The sequence below is a fragment of the Thamnophis sirtalis genome, unplaced genomic scaffold (assembly GCF_051295495.1).
Source record: "Thamnophis sirtalis isolate CommonGarterSnake01/CBP01778 unplaced genomic scaffold, rThaSir2_p1.2 scaffold_14, whole genome shotgun sequence".
NCBI classification, from domain to species: domain Eukaryota; kingdom Metazoa; phylum Chordata; class Lepidosauria; order Squamata; family Natricidae; genus Thamnophis; species Thamnophis sirtalis.
In genome coordinates, this window is record NW_028261394.1 from 21,817,538 (window position 1) to 21,829,996 (window position 12,459).

Genomic DNA, 12,459 nt, shown 5'->3' on the forward strand with positions numbered 1-12,459 from the left:
TGAGGAACAGGATCCCAGCACTGAACCCATGCCCCGTGAGTGGGAGAAGCAGCCCTGGGCACTGGCCTCAAAATGGCCAGAAAGACCCGTCAACCCACGGCTGCCGTTTTATGATAGTCCGTCGTGCTTGCTGCCTAACTTAAAAGGAGGAAGACCTGGAATAACTAGCCACCCTCAGCATTTAGAGGCCTGTGAGTGTTGCTGCAGCCCTAAACTTTACAGGAACTAAATGGGAGGTTGCAATGGAAGAAATACTGTTCTGGATAAAATCTAACATTGTAGAAACACTAGAAGTCCAGATTATTCCATAAAACCACTCTAGTACCACAAACATGAATTAGCTGCAGGGCTATACTGTTGTTTATCTGATCCAAATTATGAGAAATTTAAAGAAATCCAGGAGGTTGCAATTACTTTGGCAGATTCAGCATTTATCCCACTGTTTGATTCTTCAGCCCTTTGTGAAATGGGGGGAGGGCAAGTTACTAAACTGCACATGCTTCCCCTCAGAGGACCCTATTTAGGGCAGTTGCATCCTTCTCTCACCACCACCTTTACCTGGGCAGAGCAGATAAAACAGAGGGACCTCCAGATATGCTGAACCTTTTGAGCAGCTCAGGGACACCCCAACTTCAATTCTGGACCACCTTAATTGGCTGTGCCTTGAAGCAACCAGGGCACAAGCAGCTTTAAGATTACCCCAGATAGTTAACATCATTGGGCCAATCAAGGCCAATCATAATACTACAATATTGAGTGAGGGGGCAAGGAGCTGTCTGCTAGCAACACCCAGCAGTCGCTTGGACTCCCCAAGGAAAGTGTTTCCCAAGAAAGCTTTTACCTTGGGTGCAGGCCCATACCAGATAGGTGGAAAGGAAAAGAAAGTTTTACTGGCCAATAAAGGGGTTACTGGGAAGCAATTTCCGAGGGGGTACCCCATCCCCCTTGGAGTGGACCCTTATAGCAATAGCACTTAGACTTCTATACCACTTCACAATGCTTTACAGCCCTCTCTAAGTGGTTTACAGAGTCAGTCTATTTGCTCCCAACAATCTGGGTCCTCATTTTACCAACGTCAGAAGGAAGGAAGGCTGAGTCAACCTGGAGCCTGGTGAGATTCAAACTGCCAAATTGCAGGTAGCAGAAGTAGCCTGCAGTACTGCACTCTAACCACTGCACCACTGTGGCTTATATACAAGTCATGAGCCAGTCAGGCAAAGGCACAGCTGTTAAAAGCCATCCTTCAGGACCAACATCATCGGCCAAAGGTGACCAGGTAGATAAGAATTTTGTTTCATAACCAACTAAAAGCTCAGCCCAGCACCTGGGGATTGTCATCGCCTTTCTCCCAAGCAGGAGGAGGCAGAGCGCAGGCGGCTCCAAGGGGTCTCCCTTCTCTTCCCAAAGCTCCAGGCCAAGAGATGCCAGGAGCCGTGGCTTTTCCGATCTGCTGCACAGTCAGAATTAATCATAGATTCAAATAGTTTTTCCCAACCTTGGTAACTTTAAAGGGTGTGGACTTCAACTCCCAGAATCCCCCAACCAGCATAGCAGAGTTCTGGGAGTTGAAGTCTAGGCATCCTGAAAGTTGGCTGAGAAAAAGCTGAACACCCCGTCCCCCCAAGAGCCGCCAGACTCAACCAGGGTCTTCGGGGGGCGGGGGCATCGGCTGAACTCGCCCACAGGAGCGGGGCTTGGGCCTGCAGATGGCGAAAGTTCCTCCCCTGCCGCCGCAGCTCCGCCCACCATGCCGCAACCCCGCCCACGCAGCGACTCGGAAGCGGCAGCGCGGCCAGCCCGCCCCCTGGCGTCCTGCTGGGTGAACGCCGCGCAAGAGCAGCGGCGGTGGGAAGCGACCGTCTGCGCAAGCGCGGAGCTCCCGCGGCGCCTTTGAGTGACGCCTGGCGGGCGCCGCTCTGGCCAGACTGACTCCGGGCGGGCGGGCGCGCCATGAGCGGGGACGGGGCGGCCTGGGCGGCGCTGGAGCCGGCGGAGGTGCTGCGGGCCGCGCGGGCCGGGCCGGGCGTGGGGGCGGCGGAGGTGGGCGCGGGCGCGGCGGCGTTGCTGAGCGAGACGGCGGCGCTGCTGGGCCAGGCCGAGGCGGCGGACGGGTGGCCGGCGGCGGCGCGGGACGGCTGCCTGCGGGCGGCGGAGCGGCTGGGCGACTGGGCGTGGGAGCGGCTGCAGGAGGGCCCGTGGCACTGTGTGGGACGCGCCTGGCGCCGCCTCTTCGCTTACGCCTGCCTGCTGCGCGCGCTCTGCCTGTGCCGGGCGCGGGGGCCCTGCGCCGAGGCCCTGCGCGCCTGCGACATGGGGCTGCTGCTGGGCGCGCCTGGCCCCGAGCTGCCCCGCCTGGCCGCGCTGCTGCAGCGCCTGCTGCCCGCCCCGGAGGCCCCGCCCCGCAAGGTAGGATGGCGGGAGGGAGAGGAGGCGGAGGGGCCCGCGGGGCAGGGGGGCGCCCTCACCCCTCCCCTCCACCCACCGCAGAAGCCGCGCACGGAGCGCCCGCCGGCCCAGCAACAGGAGGAGGAGGAGGGAGCGGCGGCGGCGGCGGAGGGCACGCCGGTGACTCGAGCGCGGCGCCCGTCCCTGCAGCGCTTCCGCGAGCGCTTCCTGCTGCCCGGGGCGCCGCTGGTCCTGGAGGGCGTGGTGGAGCACTGGCCCTGCCTGCGCAAGTGGAGGTGAGGGTCCCGCGGCTGCTCCGCTCTCCCTGCCCGCCCACCCTGGATCCGCAGCAAAGGAAGCGGGGGTGAAATCTCTCCAATCTTCGCCTTTTCTTGCCGCAGCGTGGATTACCTGCTGCAGTTGGCCGGCAACCGCACCGTCCCTGTGGAGCTGGGCGCTCGCTACACCGACCAGGATTGGTCCCAAAATCTCATGACGGTGGCAGAGTTCATCAGGCAGTTCGTCGAGCAGGCGGTCTGGGCTCTTCCTTCAGCTTCTGACCTCATGGGGGATTCTTCCCAGCAGGCAGAGCCCCTCTTCATGGGGAGAGGGAGGGGCGGGCAGGGCCTGTGATCTGGGTCAGCCTTGACAGGGGCAAAGAGGGAGGCAGGAGCCTGCTGCAAAGGCTGATTTTGCCTCTCATGACTCTTGTCTATTTTTTCTGCCTCTTCCTTTTCATGCCAGAATCCCAAGGGATACCTTGCTCAGCACCAGCTTTTTGACCAGGTAAATGCAGAAATTCCTGTGGATCCTAGAAAACAGGGCTTCTCTTTGCCCCAAATCACCCCAGTGTGTTCTCAGGGGCCAAAGGACTCAGCCCCCCCTCCCCCCAGGCACCCTTCACACACAGATCTCTTGATGAAAAAGAGTTGTCAGAAGCCTAATCCTGCCCCACCCCCAATTCATTTATTTATGAAAAATATGCTGCCTGCCTGAGTCAGTGACTCTGGGCATAAAAGGATAAAAGCCCAATACAAAAACCATAAACCTGTCACTCTCCTGGCATAACAATCAGATAAGCCACTTGATGGGCTCCATCTCACTTGGGTCTCCTGGCCCGTTGGCAAAACGGAGGGCTTCAGGGCCTTGCAAGAATGGGGGCCAATCTTAACTCCATGGGGATGGTATTCCACAGGTTAGGGAGCCACCACAGAGAAGGCTGTTCTTGGTCCTGCTTCCCTGCTGTGGTGAGTTGGTAAATGTGATGGACAGTCCTTCAGATAACCTGCTCCCAAGACATGAAGGGCTTTGAACGTGACAACCAGCACTTTGAATTGCATCCAGAAGCAAATCAACATCTTATTAAACCTTACTGGGGAAGATCCTGTCCCTTGTAGACCAGCCATGTTGTCTCATGCTGCTGCAGTAGCTCCCTGCATCCTGGAGCACTTTTGGATGTTTTGCATCCTGACTCTGGATGCAGATCATCCACCACACTGGCCTGGATTGATGGCAGCTATGCCCCAAAGCACCCCACTGGGGAACGCTGCAGCTGCCACTCATCACAGGAAGGAGTTGAAAGTAGACCCCTCGGATTCCATAGCAAAAGCCCATTGCCCACCCCAGTGGTAAAGCTCCATTGGTATTGTTGCATAGGGAGTACTGTATTGGTGCTTCTTGCTGTGGAAATATATTTGTATGAGATAGCCGTGCTTGCTCTAAACGGCATTGAGTGTATGGCTACATCCAGTATTATTTCTATTTTTTAGCAACCTCGTCCTGCCTCCCTTTTTCTTACTCTACCAAAGAGGTACCCTGAGCAAGGAGGGGAAGGCATCAGTGTTGGGACTGAGCATGGTGGATCCCAAGGCAGAAATAACTGCCTGTGAATTGCCGCAGAGTGGCATACATCAGATGGAAGGTCTTTTGGGCAACATCCCACAAGCTACGGGGGGGGGGGGGGGTCAGACTGGAGTCCAAATTTGGCTATCGGTCTCTCTGATTCAAGGCAAAGGAGCAGGGTGCACAGGGTGATTAAAAGGCCAGGTTGAGGTGGAGAAGAGGAGCAACTGCTGCTGGCTCTTGCGGGAGCCAATAGGGTTGATCCAGCAAACAGGCATGCTAGCCTAATGCCTCCCAATATCGCTGGAGAAAGTTACCCTTCCACATATGCAATTTACCGCTGAGGTCATATGCTGGTGAGAGACATAAGTGTCCTCTCCTTTCTCTTTCTGATGCTTTCACGCAATATATTTTACAGTGTAAATTTTACACTCCCATAAGATGCCTAAGATTTTAATGGCAAGGTACCTACAGATCTTGTTCTCTGCATGATGCAATACCTCAGACACACTCTTGACATTTACTTCTGATGGGATATCACCAGATCCCAGAGCTGAAGGAAGACATTGGCATCCCGGACTATTGTTGCCTGGGCAAAAATGAGGAAGAAGAGATCACCATCAATGCCTGGTTTGGCCCATCAGGGACCATCTCACCTCTCCACCAGGATCCGCAACAAAATTTCTTGGTCCAGGTTTGTTTACATCCTTCAGAAGTTTTTGCCAGGGCAGACACAATGCCGACCCTTTGTCATTCTTCACATAACATTTCAGGCAATAAGTTCCTCTGGACCACCATCTTTACCCAACTTCTGGCATCGCCAAAAATTAATTTCCCACTGCTTCAATTGGACCAAATTATTGATGGGGCACTAGAGATATTTGCTGGGTTTTCCAAGTGCCTTCAGAGCAGGCGGCTAACTTTGCCCTGTGAATTAGTAGAAAAAGGGACACCTTCCAGGGCTTTCCTTCTAACTCTCAGGGCATGAAAAAATCGTGCCATCCCTGTAGAAACGAAAGTACATCTCCCCATCATGACAGCCAATTAACTTTTCATGTTCCCATTTTCAGGTGATGGGACGGAAGTACGTCCGCCTATTCTCTCCTGATCAGTCTGAAAAACTGTATCCACACGAAGGGCACCTTCTTCACAACACCAGCCAGGTGGGTGACACCTGCAACTTATGAAACGATGGCCACTAGTCCACTGCGATTTTTTAAGGCTTTGCCACAGGCACCTAGGGACAAAGACATTTACTGAGGTTGTAAGGAGGGCATTCTTGATCTTGAAGTGTCAAGTCAAAATGTCAAAAGACATTTCTTTTGCAGGTCGATGTAGAACACCCTGACTTAGTGAAGTTTCCTAACTTCAAGGCAGCTGCATTTCAAGACTGTATCTTGAGCCCTGGAGAGGTCCTGTTTATCCCAGCTAGTTACTGGCATTATGTTCGAGCCCTGGACACGAGCTTCTCTGTTAGCTTCTGGTGGTCCTAGTTTATGCTGAGAACAGAAGAACCAGATCAAGAGGAACCAAGAATAGGTGCAGGTACAGAATGTCATGGCTGATCCAAGAAAATCACACCCGCCCAAAGATGCAGCAAGCAGAATAATCTAGTCCTCTAGGTCCTGCTACTTCCAAATGCCCTGGAATAACACACTTTGCAATATTCAGTCCCAAGTTTATTTTGTCAGTAGAAAACAGGTCACTCGCAGCTACTAACATTACAGCTTAAGCAAGTCATCCTGCAGAGTCCCGAAGGGGGATCGATCCGCTCTTGGGTGAGGTATGCAAAGAAATTAAAATTCCCTAATGGATCTACAACCCACTCAAGTCCCTCCCATTCAGAGGGGGTGAGTGATGCCAAGGGTAAAATGTCTTTGAGAAGGCAGGGATGGCCTGCTGGGTGAGTGGAGTAAGTGCTCAGACATGTCCAGTTGTGCTCATTGGGACAAGATCTACAGTGATTCCCTTTATAAAATAAAGGAGAAATGTTGAGGACAATGCTCCACAGATAGTAAATAAGTGGCAGGCCAACTGCCAAACCACCACTCAAAGCAAAAAGAAGGCAATGTGGCGGCCAATAAAAATGGCACAAGCCCTTGTGCAGTTTCAGCTCTTAAGCCCCACAAAGGCCCACTTTGTCCAGGTCCACCCAGAGAAAGAACCCGCTCCTCCGTGTCATCCGAGACGTCAGAGGCTGCTGCTGCTATTGCTGGTGCCTTAAGCCCATCCTGGAGGCCTTCCTGCTCTCTCTCCTGGCACTTGAGGGCAACTGGCTGGGAGAATGCAGGTCTGCATAGCAAAGGAGAAAATGCAGGATGAGCTGAAGAAGGAAACTAAGCCAGAATGGTGTTGGTTCACATCCCAGAGCCAGCACTTTTATGGTGATGGCAGGACATCTCATGGGAAGAAAGGCTTTGGCTCTGAGGGGCAGACTAGTTCTGCACTTTTGAAATGTGGCCGTTTTCGTTTGGTTCCCCCCTCTAAAGAGCCTCTATTTAAACGAGGCTGCCTCTTCCAGCCCAAAGCAAAGTCTTGCAATCTCATAAAATGAATGAACGGCCAAATTGCCTGTATTGACCAGACACTGCGGCCAGGTTGTCCTCGCCTCCCTAGGAAAGAAAGATAAGGCCACAGACAGACACGCCACCTTGCGGTTTTTACCTGGAATCCTGTGAGGCCAAAACTGCTTGCAGTGAGGGCAACGGGGCTCTGGTTGTGTTTGGAAGTACTTGGAAAGGCAAGAGCAATGGAGCACAATTCCACAGTCCTCGCACACTTGACTCTGAAATGGAAGCTGTGCCGTTGAGTCACATGTACAGACCAAGGAGATGCCTCTGAGCAGATTATTTTGCCTCTTCAGGGGTTTTGATGGGCTGGGACAAAATGATGCTGCCAGAATCTTCAGTCCCTTGTCTCCCTCCAAGGGAACAAGGGGGTGGCAGCGTTCCATAAACAGACTTGGCTCTAAGCTTCTCCTCTATTCTAAGGCTCACTCAGCCTTCCATCCTTCGGAGGTGGGTAAGATTGTTGGGGGCAAGAGGCTGACTCTGTAAACTGTTTAGAGAGGACTAAAACATTGTGAAGTGATATACAAGTAAGTGCTGTTGTTATCACCATCAGCTGCTCTGTAGGAGAGTCTAGAAATGCATTTGATGGCTTCTAATTATTTTTAGCCTTGTGTGTTCAAGTGAGATGGCAAAGCTGTGTCACTCAGGCCTCCAGAACAGAATCTTACAAGCAGGAAGACCCCCCTCCCCCAAAACTGCCCATCCACTGTCAGGGACCTTCCAGCCTTTGCTGTGCTGGGAGCCCTGATTCCAGAGGGGCCAAACCACTTGAGCAAGGAGACTCCCTTTTTTGCAAGAAGTCCAAAGAAGAGTTGCTAAATGGGCAGGAATTCACTCAAGGGGTTGACCATCTTAATGAGGAGGGTTTGGCACATCACTTACTTACAGCTGGGAACTGCAGGGCAGCAGCTGCATTCGTCTGTGGTAGCCAAACATCAGGAGTCTGGTAGCCCTCTTGTCTACTAACAGATTTTGTTTACAAGGTATGACAACTGCAACTGATGTAAAGGTAAAGGTTCCTCTCGCACATATGTGCTAGTCGTTCCTGACTCTAGGGGGCGGTGCTCATTTCCATTTCAATGAGGAAGAGCCAGCACTGTCCGAAGACATTTCCGTGGTCATGTGGCTGGCATGACTCAATACCGAAGGCACACGGAACCCTGTTACCTTCCCACCAGAGGTGGTTCCTATTTTTTCTACTTGCATTTTTATATGTGCTTTCGAACTGCTAGGTTGGCAGAAGCTGGGACAAGTAACGGGAGCTCACTCCATTATGTGGCGCTAGGGATTCGAACCACCGAACTGCCAACCTTTCTGATCAACAAGCTCAGCATCTTAGCCCCTGAGCCACCGTGTCCCTGATGAAAGGTTAGTTCACCATTATCAATCCACTACTGATTTTTTACAGGTGATCCATGTCTCTAGCACCTGCCACAAGATGGGCTGGTAGAGTTACCTGAACAGAAAGGCTGTGGCAGATATGGCATTTCCGGGCAGACTCTGGGTAATGGCGGAAGATGTACTGTTCCAGTTCAAGGATGCTGCGGACGTGCAGGGTGTACTCCCCTTCTTTCTGTAAAACAAATCAACCAGTTGTCAATCCTCCTTGGAGGCCATCAGCCTCTCCTGTGTAGGAGGTGTGATGTGCCTGTCACCACTGAGACCTTTGCCCACCTCACACAGCCACTTCTTCTGCACCAGCTGTTGGAGCACTTGTTCCACCTCCATTTTCTTCATTTTCTTTGGCTTCAACTGGTCAGCCAAGTTCAAGATTTCGGTGGACGATGCAAAGCCGTTCCCGGACAGCAGGATCAGGTCCAGCTGCAAAAATAAAGGACCTAATGTTACTTTGGCCAAAACCTTCCTTGGCTCCAACATCTTAGGCACTCCCCATCCCAATAGTTTTCAATCGGGGATGGTGTGACTGATGGGTTATTCCCCTCTTCCCCTGGCCCAACAGGAGCCAAGAGACAGGATGCATGTAGGAACTAAACTATCGTCAATTAGAACTTAATAAATGTGTTTTTTCCTGGAATAGGTAATTATGGCTACAGTCCTGGGGAGATTTGTATTGTATTTTTGTTTTTATCTCTACAGACCGTTTTATATATCACATATGGGCCAAAACAGAAGAGAAAAAAGTAGCTGTATCCTAAAATTGCTGAAATGCTTCAAGAAAAAAACAAGGACAACAGAATGTCAGGTCAGGTCTACATCCTGCAGAATCCTCTCCGCTTCAGCAGTCCATTCTAGGAAAGGTTTTGTGATTGGTCATATCAAACCGTTTGGATTATTCTGAAGAAAGAATCTCTGTAGCTCAGAGTTTAACTATGGGGTCCTTGCTGCTTTGTGAGCTAGACTGCTTGCTTGCAGATGTTTCCTTACCCGAGTAGGGAACATCATCAGTGCAATTTACCACCCTCCTGTCAGTACCTATCCTTCCATCCCCCTATCACCACAACTGATGCATTTGCATCCAGTTGCATTTCTAAAAAAGCACATTTGAGATAACTATGATCTGGATGACTCAGAATCTCCATAGACATCACCATTGCAACCAACAGCCAAGCTTGGAGACCACCCAGAAGCCCTCATGGATTATTTAGAACATATTCAGGCCACTTGACAGCACAAAATACTAGAGATTGAGGAGCTGCTAAAACTTAACAGAAGGTATACAAGGCAGTTCCTCTCCTACTTGCTCTCCCAAATCTTTTAGCAGAATTAATGGAGAGGAAGCAAATAGCACATCCTGGCTGAGGGGAATCTAAAGCTGGACCACCTCAAGGGTGCCAGAGCCTTCAGCTGCTCCAGCTCAATTCAATAAAACGTAAATGTTAAACCATGGGGTTACTGTGGTGTCCAGAATTTATCTAACTATCTTAGCAGAATCCCTCTACTTTCATCAGTAGCTCCAATTCACTCAGCTTCATTCTCAAAGTGCTACAAATTATGTGTTTCTGCTGTCTCTGCCGTGAATCAAAGCTGACCACCCTCACCAGGCAGATGGAGCAGGACAGGGGCAGTCACAGGAACAGGAGGAAGATCACGGCTGCCTTATCGTTCTGTTGCGTGCCAAACCAAGATCTGAAGGCTATTTTGCCCAGAGTTGGGAAAAGGCCCCTTGTATCAATGCGCTGGACAGACTGCAAGCTCTGCCTTGGGCGAGTGCTCTGAAGTAGCTTCTATGCATGACCCGACAAAAGCGCGCACGACAAAACCGCGTCGCTAAAACTGCGACATCATCAACGTGCCAACAACAGCGCAGAGACAAAAGGGCGCTTTACAACAGCGCGTCAACAGAAAGCCAATTTAACTTAAGGGTTAGGTTTAGCGTTAGGTGTAGCGTTAGGGTTAGTTTTACAGCGCACTTCTGTCACCGCACTGTTGTCGGCGCGATTCAGCGCTCATTCGTCGGAGCGCTTTAGAATGCGGTTTTGTCGTTCGCCCTTTTGTCGGTGAACCACTTCTATGCTGTTTCACAGAGCTTCACAGCCTTCCAAGCGGTTTACAGAGTCAGCCTATTGACCCCAACAATCTCGGTCCTCGTTTTACTGACCAAGTAGAAGACTGAGTCAACCTTCAGCCTGGTGAGATTTGAACTGCAGTCCCAGTTATTGCGCCCAACGCCTCTGTGCTTCTCCTGAGTAACCGCAGCAGCACTCCTGGGCACTGGTTAAAGGCAGCTACTTACCGTCTTTTTGAACAGCTCCAGCTCGCTTTCAGAGAAGTCGCTGGCCATTTTGGTGATGTTGGTTTCCGCCAGATTGACCTGGGATGGAAAGGAATGGGGGGGCGGACTAAGGGCCGGCCTGGACGGCTCAGCGCTGCCGGGGACTCTGGGCGAGGAGCCCACGCAGCTCCGGGCTCTTCGGTTCAAGGGGTCACCATCCCCGAGGTTTCCGGCTGCCCGAAGGGGCCGGCACGCCGCCTCAACCGGTAGCTCACCAGGGCGACATAGGTCCTGCCGCTGTCTTCCGCCGAGCCTTTCCGGATCTCCATGGAGAGAGGCTGCAGCTGCTCGTTCAGGGCGCCCACGAAGTCGTCCAGCTGCTCGCTGCCGCCGGGTGCTGCCGGGAGACACGGCGGGGGGAGCGTCAGGCCGCCGTCGCCCCCCGAGCCCCCTCCCTCCCCCCTCCCTCCGGGCCCAGGGCCAGCAGAGCCTCCGGGAGGGACCGCGAGCGTCGCCCCAGCCGGGCCAGGCTTGTGCGGAGGCGGCCGGGACCCCCGAGCGGCCCCACTGACCCGGGTGCCGCTGGCAGCACAGCCGCCGCAGCCGCTCCGCCTCGGCCGCCTCCACCACCCCGCGGGCCAGCAGCGCCTGCAGGAAGCGCCGGTGCGCGTCGCTCAGCGCGGCGGCCATGGCGAGGGCTCCGAGGGCGGGGCTTCTGCCCGCGCTTTCCGGCCAAGACGGCTCGTTAGCGCGCCTCCTCCAGTCTCCGCAGCGCCCTCTGGCGGCGGGGAGGAGGGATGTGCCCGTGGGCACCTTCCTGGCTGATGCGGGGTGGAGAGTGGGGAGGGGCGCGTGGCCTCTGTGGGGGCGGATGATCCCACGTCGCCTGAGACTCCTTCAGGGTGGGCGAGGAAGGGGCGCCTGCAGTTCCCGGGGGAGGGGTCCCCCGGCTGGCACGGAAACCAGAGCCCCCGACCCGAGCTTTGGAGGGGTGAAAGGGCCGCTCCGAGAGGCCTTGGAAACGCCGGCCTGGGAAGCGCGGGAACCCGCCTGGCCTTGGTGGCCCCTCCGGCCGTGCCCAGTGCTGGGCTGCTGGGTGGGACCCAGTAAGGAGCTGCCTCTCTGCCGTTGTATTTTCACCTGGCCCTTTTCATTTACGACTCAAGGCGGTGAACGTATCGAACATAGAAGCTTAGGGTTGGAGGGGAGCTCAGAGGTCTTCTAGCCCAACCCTCTGCTCAAGACAGGAGCCTTATGCCACCCAGCATAAGTCATCCCACTTATCCTTCTCTTCCAGAGACTAGAGCAACCCAATCCCTGCAAGCGTTCACCATGCAATTTAGCATCCAGCCCCTGGTCAACTTTGAAGCTCTTCTCCGCCTTTCTAGTCTCAACATCCTGTTTGTGTCATGGTGGCCAAAACTGGATGCCATATTCCAAGCGTGGCCTTCTAAAGTGCTATTAGCCCTTCAAGTGATCCTGATTCTCTCCCTCTGTTGATGCAGCCTAGAACCTTGTTGGCTTTTCTGACCGTGACAAAACATTGTTGGCTCATACTTAAGTGGTGACCCACTGGGACACTTAACAGTTGCTGCTATTGAGCCAGGCACTTCCTATTCTATGCCTATGCACTTGGTTATACCTACCTAATACTCTTTTCTATTTTCTCCCCAACAATCATCCTGTGAGGCGGTTGGGCTGAGAGGGGTTGGCCCAATGCTACCCAGTCAAACTTCATGCTAAAGCAGGACTAGAATTCATGTTGCCATATTCTGGACAGAGGAAGCAACCCTGCCCTCTGGAACTCCATCCCCCATAGGCAGGCATGGGGGGACCCAAAGTTTGTATGTTGTTGATGGCTCTGGTTGTTTTTTTAACCCAGGCTGCCATGTGTTTGGTTTGGGGTTGTTTTGTTTTGTGTCTTTGAGTCACTATTTATTCTGTCGACTGTCTGGATGTTGTTTTCTTGTCAAACTTTTTAAGGAGTGA

At 53.0% G+C, this 12,459-nt stretch overlaps 2 protein-coding genes across 5 annotated transcripts; one reads left to right on the forward strand and one right to left on the reverse strand.

Moving 5' to 3' along the window:
* The first annotated feature begins 1,935 nt into the window (after nt 1-1,935).
* KDM8 (lysine demethylase 8 (putative)) lies at nt 1,936-8,839 on the forward strand. Of its 3 annotated transcripts, none has more exons than XR_015698444.1 (8): nt 1,936-2,406; nt 2,488-2,681; nt 2,787-2,919; nt 3,130-3,171; nt 4,772-4,921; nt 5,298-5,390; nt 5,556-5,772; nt 8,206-8,839. XR_015698444.1 is itself a non-coding variant. In XM_087728654.1 (7 exons), exons 1-7 carry the CDS (start codon nt 1,951-1,953, stop codon nt 5,718-5,720), a joined length of 1,233 nt encoding a protein of 410 aa, XP_087584780.1. In that variant the 5' UTR covers nt 1,936-1,950; the 3' UTR covers nt 5,721-5,893. The 3 variants fall into 3 exon arrangements, 1 of the variants encoding a protein (XP_087584780.1); XR_015698445.1 differs by lacking the exon at nt 8,206-8,839 and adding an exon at nt 8,030-8,177; XM_087728654.1 differs by lacking the exon at nt 8,206-8,839 and having other exon boundaries at nt 5,556-5,893.
* Nucleotides 5,894-11,194, reverse strand: NSMCE1 (NSE1 component of SMC5/6 complex). Of its 2 annotated transcripts, XM_014063520.2 has the most exons (7): nt 11,043-11,194; nt 10,746-10,867; nt 10,492-10,569; nt 8,472-8,618; nt 8,254-8,370; nt 6,892-7,012; nt 5,894-6,519 (listed from the first exon to the last, which is right to left on the reverse strand). In XM_014063520.2, exons 1-7 carry the CDS (start codon nt 11,158-11,160, stop codon nt 6,434-6,436), a joined length of 789 nt encoding a protein of 262 aa, XP_013918995.1. In that variant the 5' UTR covers nt 11,161-11,194; the 3' UTR covers nt 5,894-6,433. The 2 variants fall into 2 exon arrangements, with proteins under 2 accessions (XP_013918995.1, XP_013918996.1); XM_014063521.2 differs by lacking the exon at nt 6,892-7,012.
* Between the last annotated feature and the right edge of the window lie 1,265 nt (nt 11,195-12,459).

Bases quoted from the DNA above. Each gene is read 5' to 3' on its own strand.
- NSMCE1 (XM_014063520.2), bottom strand. From the start codon at position 11,160: ATGGCCGCCGCGCTGAGCGACGCGCACCGGCGCTTCCTGCAGGCGCTG. The intron at 10,570-10,745 runs GTGAGCTACCGG...TTTCCATCCCAG, and splicing joins GCAGGACCTATGTCGCCCTG to GTCAATCTGGCGGAAACCAA. The intron at 8,371-8,471 runs GTGGGCAAAGGT...TTTGTTTTACAG, and splicing joins AGAAGAAGTGGCTGTGTGAG to AAAGAAGGGGAGTACACCCT.
- KDM8 (XM_087728654.1), top strand. From the start codon at position 1,951: ATGAGCGGGGACGGGGCGGCCTGGGCGGCGCTGGAGCCGGCGGAGGTG. The intron at 2,682-2,786 runs GTGAGGGTCCCG...TTCTTGCCGCAG, and splicing joins CCCTGCCTGCGCAAGTGGAG to CGTGGATTACCTGCTGCAGT. The intron at 2,920-3,129 runs GTCTGGGCTCTT...TTTTCATGCCAG, and splicing joins GGCAGTTCGTCGAGCAGGCG to AATCCCAAGGGATACCTTGC.